This window comes from Triticum urartu, chromosome 2A (genome assembly GCF_056163025.1).
Source record: "Triticum urartu cultivar PI428250 chromosome 2A, HENAU_Tu73, whole genome shotgun sequence".
Lineage (NCBI taxonomy): Eukaryota > Viridiplantae > Streptophyta > Magnoliopsida > Poales > Poaceae > Triticum > Triticum urartu.
This window is the reverse complement of record NC_141874.1, coordinates 684,489,075-684,508,666: the sequence shown is the minus strand read 5'-3', so window position 1 is coordinate 684,508,666 and position 19,592 is coordinate 684,489,075. Positions and strand designations below refer to the sequence as shown.

Below are 19,592 nucleotides of genomic sequence, written 5' to 3'. Positions count from 1 at the left end.
ATTGAATTGATACTGTGGACTGGAGGTTGTTTCCTCGAAAAGTGTACCGTATGCTCATTACTGTTAACATGAAAAGTGACATTGCCTTGTTGCAATCAATAACAACCCCTGCAGTATTCAAAACGGGTCTACCAAGGATAATAGACATACTATCGTCCTTAGGAATATCAAGAATAACAAAGTCCGTTAAAATAGTAACGTTTGCAACCACAGCAGGCACATCCTCACAGATACTGATAGGTATAGCAGTTGATTTATTGGCCATTTCCAAAGATATTTCAGTAGGTTTCAACTTATTCAAATCAAGTCTACGATACAAAGAGAGAGGCATAACACTAACACCGGCTCCAAGATCACATAAAGCAGTTTTAACATACTTTCTTTTAATGGAGCATGGTATAGTTGGTACTCCTGGATCTCCTAGTTTCTTTGGTATTCCACCTTTAAAAGTATAATTGGCAAGCATGGTGGAAATTTCATCTTCCGGTATCTTTCTTTTATTTGTAACAATATCTTTCATATACTTAGCATAAGGATTCATTTTAAGCATATCAGTCAAACTCATACACAAAAAGATAGGTCTAATCATTTCAGCAAAGCGCTCAAAATCCTCATCCTTTTTCTTGGATGGTTTAGGAGGAAAAGGCATGGGTTTCTGAACCCATGGTTCTCTTTCTTTACCGTGCTTCCTAGCAACGAAGTCTCTCTTATCATAATGTTGATTCTTTGATTGTTGGTTATCAAGATCAACAGCAGGTTCAATCTCTACATCATTTCTATTGCTAGGTTGAGCATCAACATGAACATCATCATTAACATTATCACTAGGTTCATGTTCATTACCAGATTGTGTTTCAGCATCATAAATAGAAATACCATTGGGATTCTCAGATGTGTCAACAACAGGTTCACTAGGAGCATGCAAAGTCCTATCATTTTTCTTTTTCCTCTTCTTAGAAGGACTAGGTGTATCAACATTAGTTCTCTGAGAATCTTAATCAACTCTCTTAGGGTGGCCTCGGGATACAAAGGTTCCTGAGTCATTTTACCCCCTCTAGTCATAACTCTAACAACATTATCATTTTTCTTATTATTTAATTCATTGAGCAAATCATCTTGAGCTTTAAGAACTTGTTCTACTTGAGTGGTAACCATAGAAGCATGTTTAATAATAAGTTTAAGGTCACCTTTAACTCTATACATATAATCACTCAAGTGTTCAATCATATAAGCATTACGTTTCAATTGTCTACCAACATAAGCATTGAAGTTTTCTTGTTTAACAATAAAATTATCAAACGCATCCAAGCATTGGCTAGCAGACTTATAACGAGGAATATCACCTTCATCAAATCTATAGAGAGAATTTACCTTTACTGCCTGTGTCGGGTTATCAAGATCATGTATCTCTTCAATAGGTGGTAAATTCTTAACATCTTCATCTTTAATACCCCTTTCTTTCATAGATTTCTTTGCCTCTTGCATATCTTCAGGACTGAGAAATAGAATACCCCTTTTCTTCGGAGTTGGATTAGGAGTTGGTTCAGGAAGTGTCCAATCATTATCATTACTCAATATATTATTCAATAGCAATTCAGCTTGCTCAACAGTTCTTACCCTGAAAACACAACCAGCACAACTATCCAGGTGGTCTCTGGAAGCATCGGTTAGTCCATTATAAAAGATATCTAGTATTTCATTTTTCTTTAGAGGATGATCAGGCAAAGCATTAAGTAATCGGAGAAGCCTCCCCCAAGCTTGTGGGAGACTCTCTTCTTTAATTTGCACAAAATTATATATTTCCCTTAAGGCATCTTGTTTCTTATAAGCGGGGAAATATTTAGCAGAGAAGTAATAAATCATATCCGAGGGACTACGCACACAACCAAGAGCAAGAGAATTAAACCATATTTTAGCATCACCCTTTAGTGAGAACAGAAATAACTTTAGGATATAGTAGTAATGAATTTTTTCCTCATGGGTAAATAGGGTGGCTATATCATTCAATTTAGTAAGATGTGCCACAACGTTTTCATATTCATAGCCATAAAAAGGATCAGATTCAAGCAAAGTAATTAACTCAGGATTGACAGAGAAATCACAATCCTTATCAGAAATACAGATAGGTGAAGTAGCAAAAGCAGGGTCATATTTCATTCTAGCATTCAAAGATTTTTCTTTTAGCTTAGCTAATAGTTTCTTAAGATCACATCTATCTTTGCAAGCAAAAAGGTCTCTAGCAGTTTCTTCAGCCATAACATAACCCTCAGGCACATCAGGCAATTCATACCTAGGGGGAGAATCTTCATCGTTACTTTCATTAATATTATCAGTTTCAATAATTTCATTCTCTCTAACCCTAGCAAGTTGTTCATCCAGAAATTCACCTAATGGCACAGTATTATCAAACATAGAAGTAGTTTCATCATAAGCATCATGCATAGCAGAAGTGGCATCATCAATAACATGCGACATATCAAAATCAATAGCAGGAGTAGGTGTCGCAAGTTTACTCAAAACAGAAGGTGAATCAAGTGTAGAGCTAGATGGCAGTTCATTACCTCCCCTCGTAGTTGAGGGAAAAATCTTGGTTCTTTCATCTTTCAAGTTCCTCATAGTGATCAACAGATATAAATCCCAAGTGACTCAAAGAATAGAGCTATGCTCCCCGGTAACGGCGCCAGAAAATAGTCTTGATAACCCACAAGTATAGGGGATCGCAACAGTTTTCGAAGGTAGAGTATTCAACCCAAATTTATTGATTTTACACAAGGGGAGCCAAAGAATATTCTCAAGTATTAGCAGTTGAGTTGTCAATTCAACCACACCTGAAAGACTTAATATCTGCAGCAAAGTATTTAGTAGCAAAGTAGTATGGAAGTAACGGTAACGGTGGCAAAAGTAATAGTAGTAGTTTTTGTAGCAATCGTAACAGTGGCAACGGAAAAGTAACTAAGCAAAGATCAATATGTGAAAAGCTCGTAGGCAATGGATCAGTGATGGATAATTATGTCGGATGCGATTCCTCATGCAACAGTTATAACATAGGGTGACACAGAACTAGCTCCAGTTCATCAATGTAATGTAGGCATGTATTCCGAATATAGTCATACGTGCTTATGGAAAGAACTTGCATGACATCTTTTGTCCTACCCTCCCGTGGCAGCGGGGTCCTATTGGAAACTAAGGGATATTAAGGCCTCTTTTTAATAGAGTACCGGACCAAAGCATTAACACTTAGTGAATACATGAACTCCTCAAACTACGGTCATCACCGGGAGTGGTCCCGATTATTGTCACTTCGGGGTTACCGGATCATAACACATAGTAGGTGACTATTGACTTGCAAGATAGGATCAAGAACTCACATATATTCATGAAAACATAATAGGTTCAGATCTGAAATCATGACACTCGAGCCCTAGTGACAAGCATTAAGCATAGCAAAGCCATAGCAACATCAATCTTAGAACATAATGGATACTAGGAATCAAACCCTAACAAAACTAACTTGATTACATGGTAAATCTCATCCAACCCATCACCGTCCAACAAGCCTACGATGGGATTACTCACACACGGCGGTGAGCATCATGAAATTGGTGATGGAGGAAGGTTGATGATGACGATGGCGATGGCGATGGATTCCCCTCTCCGGAGCCCCGAACGGACTCCAGATCAGCCCTCCCGAGAGAGATTAGGGATTGGCGGCGACTCCGTATCGTAAAACACGATGAATCCTTCTCTCTGTTTTTTCTCCCGAACATGAATATATAGAGTCGGAGTTGACGTCGGTAGAGCCTCAGGGGGGCCACGAGGCAGGGGCGTGCCCTGCACCCTCATAGACAGGGTGTGGGCCCTCTGGTGTTGATTCTTTCGCCAGTATTTTTTATTATTTCCAAAACATGTCTTCGTAAATTTTTAGGTCATTCCGAGAACTTTTATTTCTGCACAAAAATAACACCATGGCAATTCTGCTGAAAACAGCGTCAGTCCGAGTTAGTTCCATTCAAATCATGCAAGTTAGAGTCCAAAACAAGGGCAAAAGTGTTTGGAAAAGTAGATACGTTGGAGACGTATCATCGTGGCGGGATCTACATGTGAAGCGGAGTACATAGCTGCTTCGGAAGCAGCAAATGAAGGAGTCTGGATGAAGGAGTTCATATCCGATCTAGGTGTAATACCTAGTGCATCAGGTCCAATGAAAAACTTTTGTGACAATACTGGAGCAATTGTCTAATCTAGATTTCACAAGAGAACCAAACACATCAAAAGACGCTTCAATTCCATCCGCGATCAAGTCAAGGAGGGAGACATAGAGATTTGCAAGATACATACAGATCTGAATGTTGCAGACCCGTTGACTAAGCCTCTCTCACGAGAAAAACATGATCAGCACCAAGACTCCATGGGTGTTAGAATCATTACTATGTAATCTAGATTATTGACTCTAGTGCAAGTGGGAGACTAAAGGAAATATGCCCTAGAGGCAATAATAAAGTTGTTATTTATATTTCCTTATATCATGATATATGTTTATTATTCATGCTAGAATTGTATTAACCGGAAACTTAGTACATGTGTGAATACATAGCCAAAACTGAGTGTCCCTAGTATGCCTCTACTTGACTAGCTCGTTAATCAAAGATGGTTAAGTTTCCTGACCATAGACATGTGTTGTCATTTGATGAACGTGATCACATCATTAGAGAATGATGTGATGGACAAGACCCATCCGTTAGCTTAGCATAATGATCGTTTAGTTTTATTATTATTGCTTTCTTCATGACTTATACATGTTCCTCTGACTATGAGATTATGCAACTCCCAAATACCGAAGGAACACCTTGTGTGCTATCAAAGGTCACAACGTAACTGGGTGATTATAAAGATGATCTACAGGTGTCTCCGATGGTGTTTGTTGAGTTGGCATAGATCGAGATTAGGATTTGTCACTCCGTGTATCGGAGATGTATCTCTGGGCCCTCTCGGTAATGGACATCACTATGAGCCTTGCAAGCAATGTGACTAATGAGTTAGTTACGGGATGATGCATTACGAAACGAGTAAAGAGAGTTGCCGGTGACGAGATTGAAGTAGGTATGAAGATACCGACGATCGAATCTCGGGCAAGTAACATACCGATGACAAAGGGAACAACGTATATTGTTATGCGGTTTGACCGATAAAGATCTTCGTAGAATATGTAGGAGCCAATATGAGCATCCAGGTTCCGCTACTGGTTACTGACCGGAGATGTGTCTTGGTCATGTCTACATAGTTTTCGAACCCGTAGGGTCCGCACGCTTAACGTTCGATGACGATTTGTATTATGAGTTATTTGATTTGATGACCGAAGTTTGTTCGGAGTCCCGGATGAGATCACAGACATGACGAGGAGTCTCGAAATGGCCGAGAGGTAAAGATTCATATATTAAAAGGTTAAATTCGGACACCGGAATGGTTCCGAAGAGGTTCGAGGATTTTTCGGAATATCGAGAGGTTACCGGAACCCTCGGAAAAAGTTAATGATTATGAAGCACTCAATACTGCTACTTCTGCTACCTTGTGGAGCTTATGGCTTTTGCGTAATCACTTTGTCTTTTAGAGAAGAAGATGGTGAAGTATATGTTGTGTCTTGGATCTGGTGGGGGCTATGATCAGGCAATGGAAAATTCTATGTACCGAGGCCCAGGGTGCTCTTCTTCTCCCGTGCTTTGGATCATCGAAGAGGGGAGTTGCTTAGGATCGCTTGGAGACTTTTGGATCATCGAAGAGGGGAGTTGCTTAGGATCGCTTGGAGTGGCTAAGCTGGGACACAAAAGGTGCTATTTTGTGTGCTAGATTGAGACTATCTTCTATGCACCTTTCTTTGGTCCTCTGTCAAACTCTTAAAATGTAATAGGATAGTTTATGTGAACCCCTGTATGGTCGATTTGTGACAGCTACTTTGGTTGTCGCCGAACGCTGCTTAACAATCTGGTTGCATGTGGTTTGCCTTGGCTTTAATAAAAAGTTGGGGCGGGAGGAAACCCCTTTGATTTCAAAAATGAAAACTGTCTTTAGTGAGGTCACTATTACGCATGACAAGCCACAAGAACACTTAATTTAGGAGGGATTTTAACCTTCCACAAAAATCTGAAAGAAAGTTGAATATTACTGAGAATCAACTAATTATAAAAAAGACTTCACGGTATATTTTTCAGTCAGTAGACTCAAACACCACCTGTGTGACTCTTGTTGCATCACCATCACCGTAGCTTGAGCAGTTGAGCTTGACTCGTCAGGGATCGCCAAGTGAGCCCCAGGTCACCAACACATGGACGCGGCACCCCTCATGTCCTGCTGCTCGATCACCAATCAGACATCACGCATCAGGTGATTCTCATTAAAAAAAAAAGAAGACATCACGCATCAGGTGATGAGGACACGCTGCCCTCTTTTGCCCACCCCATAACATGACAACGCTCCCTCTCAAGAGTAAAAAACAAGGACCGACACTGCGACTTCTAGCTCTCCACACTGCAGTTGCAGGCAGAACAAAATCATGCATCTCACTTTAGAATCTTTTAGATGTGGATTTAACATACAGTCTGCAGGTTTACATGGAATTAGTACACCGCACACATTAGTCAGCTCTCAATTAATGCCATCAGCTGAGCAAGTGATTCTCCTTGTTTCTCTAGACTGGAATACGCCGAGCGGTGTATCAGAAGAGTTTTGCAGTATCACTTACAAAGCTGCAAGAACGGCAACTACAATGTTGACACGGCTACACCATGATCAAGTGATTCTGACTACCAAGAGTTCCTGACGAAGAATGCATAGACAATTTGGATGAATCTGGGGTTGCAGTTTGCAGCTTTGTCAGAAGACAGACGTTGTAATGTGGAGATCCAAATTGTTCTGCCCACCTCCCTGCGACTGCAGTCTCTGTCTCTCTGAATGGTCATAGTGTTTCTCTGTTCCAGGCTTCCAACACTACGACGCGGACTCAAGCAGAGAATACAGATTCGACACCTTTACTGTGAAGCATGACGTGGATATGCTAACTTGTCATTTCTTGCAATCATGTGCCAATCCAGGATTATTTCCTTACTTTTCTTCACCTTATTAATCCAGATCCGTAAGCTCTTCGTTTCTTGTTTAACATGATAGACTACCATGTTGTTCATGCAGCTGCTTCCGAGTCACTCCCAGTTCCAGGACGCACCACTCTGCCGACACATTACCGTCGCTTGTAATCGTCGTATATGACACCTTTAGCATCATATAGTTTTTTTTCAAAAGTCCGCATTTTATTGATTAAGCAATTAAGTCACACAGGGCCTCCCGGATACAATATCCGGAACAGAATGGAGACCATACAACAAACTAGAGTTTTTACAAGAATTGGCCAACACTTGGGCCACTACATTACAATGCCAACGAACACGCTTGAAAGACAAAGAAGTAAAAGTCATGGCTGCTTGTTTGATATCCATCACCACAAAGCCCACACCAGATGGATCCATATTGGAGTTTAATGCGTTGTACCAAAGAAAGGCAATCCGAGGCAATATCACATGCGTGAATTGTATGTCTCGAGCCATTGTTACCGCTCGGTGGAGCGCAAGCGCTTCTGCTCCGGATCGAAGGATCCAGTAATGAGTTCAGAACATGCCACGAGGCAATTTCCTTCGCGATCAAGAGCCACCACTCCCAAACCAGCTTTGTTGAGATTAGCAAAAATAGCATCATCCTCATATAGTCAAGGCTACGCACAGAGGGAGTTATGGGCCGGACAACCGATCCGACTCACGCTATTTCCCGAGCTCACATTCTATCCCAAAACCTAGAATGAGCGATGTATTCAGATTCGGTTTATAGTTTTTTCCTCACTTTGCCTGGTTTTCTTAGAAAAAACATACATTTTAAAATAAATATGTGAACAAAAATTACTTATAAGATTTTTAAAAGTATGCATAAAAGGCATGGACATTTTTCTAAAGTTCGTCGTGCATTTATTAAATGTTCATCGTATAATATAAAAATTATCATAAATTTTTTAAAAATACTCACGTTGCATTAAGAAAATTTTATCATATGTTTAATTTTTTTCGTTGCATATTAACATTGAAAGTATATTTTAAAACATTTCATGTCTAAAATATTCATGGATAAAAATATATTTATAAATGACTGTAGATAAATGTGGAATGTCTTTAAAAAATCAACATATATTTAAAATAAATAATAAATAATATATAAATAAAAAATTGGAAAGAGAAACCAACGAAGAGAACGCTAAAGAAAACTGCAGGAAGGAAAATAGAAATGTCGGACTGGGCTGGCCCAATTTCATTCAGTGTAGCATCCGGCCTTCACTTTGTTGTGCAGTCGTCAAATAGGATTTGCCCGGCGCCCCTATATCCGCATCCAGCGAGTCTAGCTTCCAACTCACTTCTCTAGCTTCCAACTCAAGGCATCGTTTCTTTTTCCATGGCAAAAATCAAGGGCAGCCGGTAATATACACCTGTAGATTAAACCCGGTTGTATAAATTTACACCTATACCAAGCGGGGCCTGAGGGGCGAGCGAGATGGGTTGGGGCCACATTCTATTTTTTCTGAGTTTCTTTACGTTTCATGTTTTTGTTTTTTTCTTTATTTTTGTACTTTTGTTTATACTTTAAAATATTCTAAATATATCTATTACAAAAAATCAGTCTACAAATAACGTTTGAAAAATGTTGAACAGGTATTTAAAATATTGACCAAAAGTTTGAAAAATGTTAATCCAGCATTCGGAAAAATGTTTAACATGTATAGAAAAATTATTGATCATGTATTAAAAAAAATGAAATTTTCATCATGTATATAACTTTCTTAATCAAGTATTTGAATACAATGTTGAACATGTATCTGGAAAATGCTAATCAAGTTTTTGGTAAATGTTCAATTTGTATAGAAAAAATGTTGACCATGTATTAAAAAATGATGTATATAAAAATATCAATCAAGCATTTGAAAAATAGTTGAACAGGTGTTTAAAAAATGTTAATCAAGCATTTGGAAAATGTTAAATATGTATAGAAAAAAATGTTGAGTATGTATTAAAGAATGATGAAAGCATTTGATCATTTATATATAAATATTAATCAAGCATTTGGAAAAATATTGAACAAGTGTTCAATTTTTTTAATCAAGCGTTTGGAAAATGTTAATCTTTTTATAGAAAAAATGTTGACTTGTTTAAAAAATGTTAATATTTTTATTTGAAAGTTCTTAATAAAGCATTTAAAAATGTATAGAAATAGTGTTGACCATGTATTCAGAGAAGATGAATCTTGTAGTTGAAAAATGTTAGTCAAGTATTTGAATTTTTTTAAAAGTGTATAGAAAAAATGTTGACCATGTATTAAAAAAATGTTAAGTTTGTATTAGAAAGATGTTAAACATGTATTAGAAACTGTTGTTGACCTATACAATAAATGTAGAATGAGAATCAAAAGAAATAAAGAAACACGAAAAAGAAACAAAATAAACCAAACAAAAAAGGAAATAAAAATAAAACAGAAGAAAACATGCAAAAATAAAAAATAAATAAATAAACGGGGAAGAAAGAATAAAGGAAACAAAAAAAAAGAAAAAAGGGGAATCCCTGAAAAACAAAAAAACCGAAGAAAACTGGAGAAGAAACAAAAAGCAAGGATAAAATTAAAACAAAGTCGAACCAGTGTGGTGTCAATCAGGCGCAGGGCAGTTGACCAGTCGTGGTTTGCACGGTACCAGTTTTGCGTCAAATGAATGATTTCTTTCTAGCATACAACCGTACGTATTAGTCGACCTTACTACTTTTTTTTTTGTTTTCTGGAAGTCGACGTTCATTACTACTTGATGTGACTAGGAGCATCTTCAATAACTAGATAGCATAAAATTTGGCTACCTATAAAAAAATAGTATTAGGCGAGGAGAGAGAAGATTTTGGTGGCCAATTTTTTTCTGATTTTACAGCCGGCCTAAATTTGGATGCCTAATTTTTTTCGAGAAAACTTTCGATCTACTCATCAACTGTCAAAGTAGTACAAAGAACACCAGAAGTAAAATTACATCGAGATTTGCAGACCAAGTAGCGACGACTACAAGCACTGGAGCACGCTATCGTCCGTCCATCGTCGAAGCCGGGCAAATATTATTATAGACAGTCGGGAAGAGAGGCGTAGATTGGAAGGACCCAACCTGCAGACACATAAATGTAGATGAACGAAGACCGGATCCGGGCGGATCCACCATAAACAAATGCCGATCGGATCACACATGATCTGCCGGAGACACATCTCCACACGCCTTTCGGCGACACTAGAAGCATCGCTTGGACGATGGCTAGGGGGGAAGAACCTTATTCCATCTTCAAGAAGTCGTCATCGCCTCGCCTTCTTGAGCATGGCACAAACCCTAACAAAACTAAAAAAAATGCAAAAAATGAAGACCTCCCGCCGGCAAGGACCGAGATCCGCCACGTCTCCATGGTCCAAGGACCATAGGAGATGAGGCAAACCAGAGCCAGCGCCCCTAGATGGGGAGTTCGCACGAGGCAGAGTTGGATGCCTAATTTTACAAAAGCAAATAAAATGTGAAGATCCGGCAACAGGAAGGCCAGGAGGCGGACCTGGTGGCCGCCCAGGTGCCGAGCTTGACTTCACCTGATGGAGGTTGTCAAGGCCGACACGCTCACCGTAGCTCGTGGAAAGGCGGCATGGGCAGGCGGGGGAAGGCACTGCCTAGTCCGGCATCATAGTGACGCCTAACTCGGTGGGGGTCACAACTGTCGTGTTCGCATAGCCTGGCTCCTAATCGAGCTCGGCGGGCAGCGATGCGGCGTTGGGGCTCATCTTGGGTGGTGGCGGGGCCAGAGCACAGGCAGAATCGACGAGACCGGGGCAGCCTCGTTGCGAGCTCGACGATGGTTGTGGCGGTCGCAGCGGACGCCTACGAGCGACGGAATTGGGTGGCAGGGCTCGGGATGGCGGCGGTGAGACACTGAGACTTCACCGTGCAACAATTGCTTTTGTGTGTTTTTTAGGCTTTGTGCTAGAGAAGACCTATATTTTGCCATTGAATGGCAAAATAATGCATTCCCTCGGTCCACAAATAACTATCGCTCAAATAAATGTATCTAGCACTGAAATACACCTAGATGTATTTGTTTGAGCATTAGTATTAATAGCCTAAAAAATGTAGCAACTCGTGCAGTTTAGATTAGCATTGGAGCTGTTCCTTTTTTTATTGGTAAAACATCTAAAACCTCAGTTTTTATGTATTGGGGTCATTTCTAGGCTAACCGTTGAAGCATCTAAAACTTCTTGCAACCTTCATTATCAAATACTGGTTCGAAAAATGAACCTGGATGGGATCACCATCCAGATTCGATGGCACAATTGACAAATCAATCATATTTTACAATGGTCCAGGGCCACGCATCCAAGAATGATACGCTCAGCGTTGTTTTTTCTTTAAAAAAAAGCAGAATATACCACCTGGAATATACTTCGTACCATATTTTTTATTGTCTCACAAAAAAGGCATGGTTTTTTCTTACTAATTAATATACTCGTTAGTGATGATCTAACTTGAGGAGATCACCATATGGAATATACCAAGATTCCTTGACATCAGACGCATAGAGATATCAGAAATGGAGCAAAGAAAAAAGGGATCATCCATGCGCCAGCCCTTGATTAATTTTTACATACAAAAATTACTAATGTTGTCTAAAGACTCACATTTGGGATATACGTCAGCATCGTATACGCTTAGTTATGCAAAACGTATGCATTGCTACTCCCTATCCCTGACGGTTTCCGAGTCGTGTGGGAAAGACCCCCCCCCCCCCCCCCACCCCCACCCCACCGCACACGCTAGCAAGGCGACGTTTTAAAATGCCATCGCGGAAAGGGGTTGAAACCGTTTGTATAGCAGCTTGTTGTACCAGTGGCGCACGGACGCGAGCATGGACGACCTCTGGCCATGGTGAGCAACGATGCGTAGGGGCTTGGATCGAGCCTGGGATGAGGGGGAATCAGATGAGTAGCTCGCCACGAGCTCGTTGGTGAGGTCGGGACGGGGCGGAGCAGGGTTCAACATGACTTTTTTATAAGTGTTTGGTGAGATAATTTTTGAGCTTGCAGCTATAATTAATTTCAAACAAGTGGCAAATGACTTGGCTTGATATGATGACTTGGCATAATTAGTGTGAGATCACTGTAGCTTGACATTTGGGGTGTTACATCCTCCTACTGAACGCATATCGCCGGAATAGCTGAAATAAATTCAAGAAAATGCGAGCACCAATATCAAGTTCATGACTTGAGCCCTGTGGACAAGGGATATCACTGTCTTTCTAACTATTCAATCACAAGTTGGTTCGCGGTCGAAGATCGTCCAATAACCAAGCTGTAGCAGCTCTGCACCTGTATGATTTTCATTTAGCTTCTTGTGACCTTCGTTATCAAATAATGGTTCGGAAAATGAACCTGGATGGGATCACCATCAAGATTCGATGGCATAGTTGACAAATTAATCATAGTTTACTTTCTCAAGAAAAAAACCAATCATAGTTTACAATGGTCCAGGGCCACGCATCCAAGAATGATACGCTCAGCGTTGTTTTTTCTTTTTTTAAAGCAGAATATACCACTTGGAATATACCATATTTTTTATTATCTCGCAAAAAAAATGCATGGTTTTTTCTTACTAATTAATGTAGACGTTAGTAGTGATGATCCAACTTGATGAGGTCACCATTTGGAATATACCAAGATTCCTTGACATGGACGCATAGAAAAATCAGAAACGGAGCAATGAAAGACGGGATCATCCATGCGCCAACCCTTGATTAATTTGTACATACAAAAAAAGATGCCGATCGCCAGGCGCTTACATTACACCGCCGCACGTACGTCTCGCGTCCTCCCCACCGGCCGGACCGCCGCCCAGCTCCGGCGACCAGCGGGCAGCTCTCCGGTCAAAGCTGCAGACATACCGCATATGGCATATGCTTCCGTGGCGAGCGTCACACGTGACCGTATCAACCTCGCTCTCCACCAATCCCGGGATGTGTGCGGTCGCCATCAAAACCATGACGTACGTCGGTATCCAGCTGAGCTGCAGCTGCTGCTACGCCGGCCGCCACAGCGAGCAGAAGGACACCGGCTGCCCTTTCCACCGCAGCGCCACGGCGCCGCCGCCTCCCGTGGCCGCCGCCGCCGTGGACATCTCCCATCCGTTGTCGTACTTCCTCAGCAGCGACCTGGCCGACTCCACCGCCTCGCCCCCGAACGCCACCTGCTCGAACCCCGCCGCCGCCATGCGGTCCCGCCAGCCCTCCCGCCCCATGGCCTCCCTGGCCGCGGCCACCGCCACGGCGGTCCCCGCCTCGGCCTCCAGCAGCCGCCTGTCCTCCCCGTCCCTCCCCTTGAACGCCGCGTGCGTGGACTCCAGGAACCGCCACAGCAGCTCCAGCCTCGCCGTGAACTCGCCCGCCGCGCTGCCGTTGCCCCCGACGTCGAGCTCTGATAGCACCACCAGGTGCGGCTTGAGGTCTCTGACCCTGCGGATGATGTCCGTCCTCTCCTCGGCGGTGACATGGCCGAGCCTGAACTGGAGGCACACCACGAGCGCCTCGTCGGGACTGGTGCAGAAGCCATGCGCGGGGTCTAGTGAACTGGCGCGGCCGATCTCGAGGTCCAGCTTAATGGACTTGGCGTAACGGAGGAGATGCGGCGCGAAGTCGTACCCCGGAGGGGAGGCCGAGAAGGGCACGGGCGGGGTGGCCACGACCGTCAGCCGGACGGACGGCGGCGCTCGTCCGGCGGCCATGCGGGTGAGGGACTCCAGCAAGGTCGGCCACTGCACCCCGTGCGAGACGCCAATGTCGACGAGGTGGAGCGGCCGGGGCGCCGCGGAGGCCAGCTGCGAGATGGCGGCGTTCGCCAGCGTGTTGGGGAGCGTGAACCACGGGCTGACCTCGTGGAACTTGATGAGGGACGCGCGGAACAGCCGTGGCTCCGCGCCGGCGAACGACGGCGTCGGGGACTCGCAGGCGGCCGGCACCCTCACGGCCGCGGCGGCCGCGGGGCCCACCGCGGCGGGGAGACGAAGCGAGAGCGCCCGCAGCCCGTACGCGGCCAGCCTGTGGTTGGCGTCGCCGGAGAAGGCCGCGAGCTCGCCGAGCACGTAGAAGAGGTGCTGCACGCGCGACAGGTTGCGCGCCTCGACGGCGACGGCGCACGGGCCCAGCAGCTGCTCCGCCCACCTCGCGTCCCGGTCCGAGCCCGCGCCGCCGCCCTTCTTTCCGCCGCCGCCCGGCCTGTCCTGCTCCGTTCGGCGACGCTGGTTGCTGCTGCTGCTATGGCCGGAGCCGGACACCACGTGCGCCGGAGACTTGCGCTTCTTGGGCGACGGCTCCGACGGCGCGGGCGACGCAATGCTTGGCGAGGGGTGGGCCAGGGGCGAGCTTGTCGCGGGCGGCGCCGGAGGCGACAGCGTCTGCGCGACGACGCTCCCAATGTCATCTTTCTGCGCCGGCAAGATGTCACACCACCAGCCGTAGCTGCCGCCGAGGTCGATGTCCCCGGCGAGCAAGGAGACGGAGTCCTCGAGCCAGTCCAAGCCGTCGTTGCTCGTGGCGACGACGGCGAGCTCTTGACCCTCCTTCTCATGGTAGTTCATGGCTTTCACGCATGAAAGCTCGATCGCAAGAACAAATCAATTGATCTCTCACTGCGCAAACATATGCACGGGCACTGTACTACCAGAGGGAGGGGGGTGGCGTGTGGTTGCTTGTGTTCTTGGCACCCAATTGACTTGGTGTTAATTGCTTCTTCTTTGCTTATGGTTGTTTTTGTAGCGAGTAGTGAGTAGTTTAGGGTTTGGCGGATGAGTAGGAGATCGACCTAGGGAGCAGGACCAGGCATCAAAATGGAGTATTTTAGCATTCTGTCCTTGTGGAGTGCTGACATGTTTTCTGCAAATTTGGAGTATTTTTTTCTCTGCGAACTTGGCTGCGTATGGCTCCCGTGCAAAACATTGGTATTCTAAAAAAAAATATCTGATTAACAAAGGGCATTTGGAATATCCCTTTTTTGATTATCGTTCTTAATAGGTGTCTTGCTTCAGTATACCTAATTCAATTTTGAAAAAGATAAATTCGTCCTTCAGGACGTACGTTCCGCCGATGCTGACACACTACTAATTAATAAGGCGTGTATACATCGGTACACACAATGTACGTATATAGACACGCTGTCATACAATACGAGTTTCCACCATATTTGAAAGATTATCATGCCCTTTTCAACGAAGAGGTAAATGATTGTTAAAAGGAGATGAGCTGAAGCGGAATCCTTCTTCGTAGTACTCCATCCGTCTCAAATTACTTGTCTTAGATTTGTCTAAGATACCGATGTACTCCCTCTGTGCCTAATATAAGTCTTTTTAGAGATTCTAATACAAACTACACATGAATGTATATAGGTTCACTTATTTTGCTCCATATGTAGTCCATATTGTAATCTCTAAAAGGACTTGTATTTAGGAACGGAGGGGGTATCTAACACTGGCCGTATTTTCTTAGCAATATTGATTACATTAGCTTTAGTAAAACGGATTTGAAATTTCACAATTGCCCAAGAATTCAATATCTCTCGGTCGATCTACTCACCGTTGGATCAACATTAAGTTTGGCCGCCTTCTCGAGTTCCTCCATATTGTTTGAAATGATGGTCTTCAGGGGCAATGATAGGTTAGGGTTTGAGGCTCACCGGTGCCCCATGGTGTTAGAGAGATGGCCGTGTGAGGAAATTTAAAAAGTCTAGTTTGACAGCCCGTCGCGTGGTTTGGAAGTTTAAAACAGTCAGTTTTACTGAGAAGTTTGGAAAACTTGAAATAAACTCAAAGTCCGTATGCTTTTGAATTATTGGGACAAGCCTTGCTCGGATGATAAAGAGCATGTCACAATGTAAAAAAACAAAGAGTGCCATGAGGGAAATTTCTTATTTAAACCCCACTTCTTATATCAGTTCTAAGCTAAAACTTGTAAATGCAGGCCTTATTACTGTCCTAGATTCATTGACTGTATGGGTGACATCTGTGCCAAAGTCTGCTTTGAAATATTCAGCTACCAACTAAGTTTGCTAGCTGCAAGAAGTGTGTGTGTGCCTATCACAACATTTCGGCACAGCAATAAGCAGTTTGGTTGGAAGGCGACAGGGATGGTTGCTAGTTGTTAGTTGGCATGCCTATGTCAGCTGTTCCTTGGATCCAGGCTGAATCTCGAATGATTAATTAGGGTCCAAATGACACCATCACAAGTGCATGTGGCCACCTGTGGGGACAGCCACCATCCTGCAAATATTGCCTGCATATATACTGCCTGCGCAGCAATTCCTCTTTCTTTAGTTCCTATTGACAATCAGGCCTCGACACATGTTCGTCCGGAAAATGGCGACACCTAATTTTAGAATGATTCTTCTGGTTCTATTTGATAATTGGTGGTGCCTGGCTAGCTAGTACCCCAGATAATTAATCTGGAATGGTTCTTCGTTGTTCTGTTTGATAATTGGTAGTGCCTAGCTAGTAGTACCCCAAATAATTAGCGAACGGTAAGCTAGAAAACCGGGTCGCTTTCTTCTGAATTTGTTACATTTGAGAGGCTGCAAATTGCAGCTTTCATAGTGTTTAGGAAACGTGTCTGGGCATCTCAAGCAACTCCTGATGCACCAGGAGAGGTCATCGAGTGACCCTTTCAGTGTTTTCTAAAGGTGCTACATAGATGCCAGCAGGACGCGCAAATATCAGTTACTAGACATAAGAATTGCCTTCGTCCACACAGCTCTACAGCTAATTTATTCAGGTGTGACATAATGCAGATGGTGACGGTGAAATTGCTTTGCTTTTCTCGATGCATCAAGACGGTAAAATTTGTCGTCAAGGCTAGTAACAAGACAAGTTACAACTAAAAGATGTAACAGGCAGTACTTCAGTAAGTACTGTTTAGACGGCAGTTATGTCTTTTATATTTCTGCATCCTAGACGAATCTCACTGCAGTCCGCCAGCCCTGTGTTTTTAGCACCGGATACTATACTGTAAGACAGGTACTTGATTTGTTGTATTTTGATGTACACAATGATGTGTATTACTCTAAGCCGGCAGTTTTATCCCTAGGCATCAGTCCAATTCCCTTGTAATCATGAACACACGTCTATTCACTTGTGTTAAATTAACTTGCAGATTCCATCTCTATATGGACTCACTTGTTCTTATCTTGGAACGAAATCTACGACAACTTGAGTAAAGAGGTTAATGTTTACTCTAAGGGATGATACAACTTGAGTAAAGGGGTTAATGTTTACTCTTAGGCCCCAAAAGATACAAGTTGGGAAGATGGTTACGAACCTAGGAACAGAATTATATTAGTATTAGGACTAGTTAAACAATTAGTCAATCAACGAAAGAGAAAACATTATTAAGGGACATTCTGTCTCACTGAGAACAATGTATGACTAATAACTGTATCACAAACAACATGATTTTCTGCACTTCAAGGGTATAAAAGGTGAAAAACTACCTCATGGCATGCATCTTCCATACTGTTTGCCTGGTTTTCAATAGCAGTATGGTCCAGAGAGAATCATCAGAAGGATTAAGTCCTCTCCAAATGCACGAACACTGTCTTCAGATATTTCACATGTCAGACATACAAAAGAGAGATTGTTGGATTTGAGTTGTAACAAAAGAACATAATGTCATGAGCTTACCAATATTTTCACATTTAAACTGGAGAATGTGGAGCCAGCACTGATGTTGAAATCAGGGACAAAACCAATAATAGGCTCGCAAGGTACATCGTATATAAACGTTGCCTACAGGGTGAAGAGTCCCTCCTTTAACTGTCCGTTAGTTAGGAAGAAAATGAGCCTTCCCTGTGCATCGAACGTAGGTGGGCGAGCTCACACCTGTGAGCTTCAAGCCAACCGAGCTAGCGCTCGGTTCTCAGGTACATCAGTATATGAGTCATCAGTAAACAGAACTTGGTCATCGTGAGACCAAAAATCCTTAATAATCCCCATAAGGAAAAAGATCCGACTTCGACATGCAAGTCCACGCAGAAAGGCGGGCAGGTTGGTCCACTAGTTCCAGCAACAAAATAATCTCATTGCTCAAGTGTATTGTCAGGTCCACTAAACCACTGCCCACTGGCATGATCATGCATTTCAGCATAAGCATGTAGTAAGAAGTTTTGTCCAAGTACCCATCCGAGGAACAAAACCTTGGTCCACCATTTGCTTCAAGACATGATGTGCATCATCTAAGCAGTTAACACTACAGAGGCCATCAATCAGCAGCTTGTACGATGAGAAACTAGGCCTCAGACCTTCAGCACTCATCATACCAACTAGGTCCTTCGCCTCCACAAACTTCTTTGAGGCCACAAGGCCATCAAGAAGTACCTGATAAGTCCCTGAATTTGGGTGGCAGCCCTCAGACGACATCGACTTGAACAGATCATATGCAGAGCTCACCCTCCCCTCTCTGCAGAGACCAGATACCAATATATTGTAAACAACCGTATCCGCGTCGATTTCCTCCTTGCGCATTCTCTCAAACAGCTCGAATGCCTCATCCACCCGGCAGTTCCGGCAGAGGAAATGCATCAGCGTCGAGTAGGTCGTCACATTAGGCCGGCACTCCTGCTTCGGCATCTCATCCAGCAGCGAGAGGGCCTCACTGAATCTCCCAAACTGGCACAGCCCCTTGATAAGGATGTTGAAGCAGCAGGTGTCGAGCTCCACGCCCAGCCTGGGCGCGCTGGCGTACACCTCATGAACAACCTCGTACTGCCGCCTGCAGACGAGCATGTGGAGCACGTAGTTGAAGGTCTTGGTGGAGGGCCAGCAGCCGTACTCAGGCATCGCGTAGAGCGTCTCCATGGCCTTCTCGGGGTGGTTGGCCACATTGCCGTACATCTTGATGAGCCTGTGGAAGAACTCGTCGGAGAACCTGAACCGCTCGGCCCTCGCCCTGGCCAGCAGCTCCTCCACGTCGCTGAACCGCCTGGAGCCGGCGAGCCGGTCGATCATCAGGCCGTAGAGGGCCTCGCTGGGCTTGTAGTCGCGCCGGGCGCAGGCCTTCCGGAACACGCTGGTTATCAGAGCGGCGTCCCTGATGCTCGCGAAGATCTTGAGCACCTCGTTCGGGGCGAGCCAGTCCTTGTGGTCCAGCCGGCCGATCCAGTGGCCGTCGTTGCCTGCCGTGGAGCGGAGCCTCAGGAATGGGGGCGCCGCGCGCCGCGCTAGGGCTCTTGACATGCCGCCGCCGGGAGCTGGGAGTCGGGTGGGGCGGGGCTGGGCTACTCGAGAAGTGGTTGGAGACCTTATCGGGGAGGTGGTGGTGGGTGTAGCAAGGAAGGAGGTGGGCTGCGCTGGGGGAGGTCCGGTGGCCGGCGGCGACTGGGTGAGGACTGAGGGGAAGAGAGGCGGAGGCGCCGCTGGGCGGCGGCGATGTGCCCGGACAGGAGGACTAGGACCATGGCGGGCCTTGGGCTCTTTCTTA

At 44.3% G+C, this 19,592-nt stretch overlaps 1 protein-coding gene across 3 annotated transcripts; it reads right to left on the bottom strand.

The window, feature by feature from the left end:
* Positions 1-12,556: 12,556 nt before the first annotated feature.
* LOC125539713 (GRAS family transcription factor) lies at positions 12,557-19,577 on the bottom strand. 3 transcript variants are annotated; one of them, XM_048703225.2, is made up of 2 exons: positions 17,798-18,258; positions 12,557-17,712 (listed from the first exon to the last, which is right to left on the bottom strand). In XM_048703225.2, the coding sequence occupies exon 2, from the start codon at positions 14,708-14,710 to the stop codon at positions 13,157-13,159; it is 1,554 nt and encodes a 517-aa protein (XP_048559182.2). In that variant the 5' UTR covers positions 14,711-17,712; positions 17,798-18,258; the 3' UTR covers positions 12,557-13,156. The 3 variants fall into 3 exon arrangements, 2 of the variants coding, with proteins under 2 accessions (XP_048559182.2, XP_087401027.1); XM_087544901.1 differs by having other exon boundaries at positions 12,557-17,708; XR_015617395.1 differs by having other exon boundaries at positions 17,425-17,708; positions 17,798-19,577.
* Positions 19,578-19,592: the final 15 nt, after the last annotated feature.

Coding starts and splice junctions, on each gene's coding strand:
- LOC125539713 (XM_048703225.2), bottom strand. CDS start 14,710: ATGAACTACCATGAGAAGGAGGGTCAAGAGCTCGCCGTCGTCGCCACG.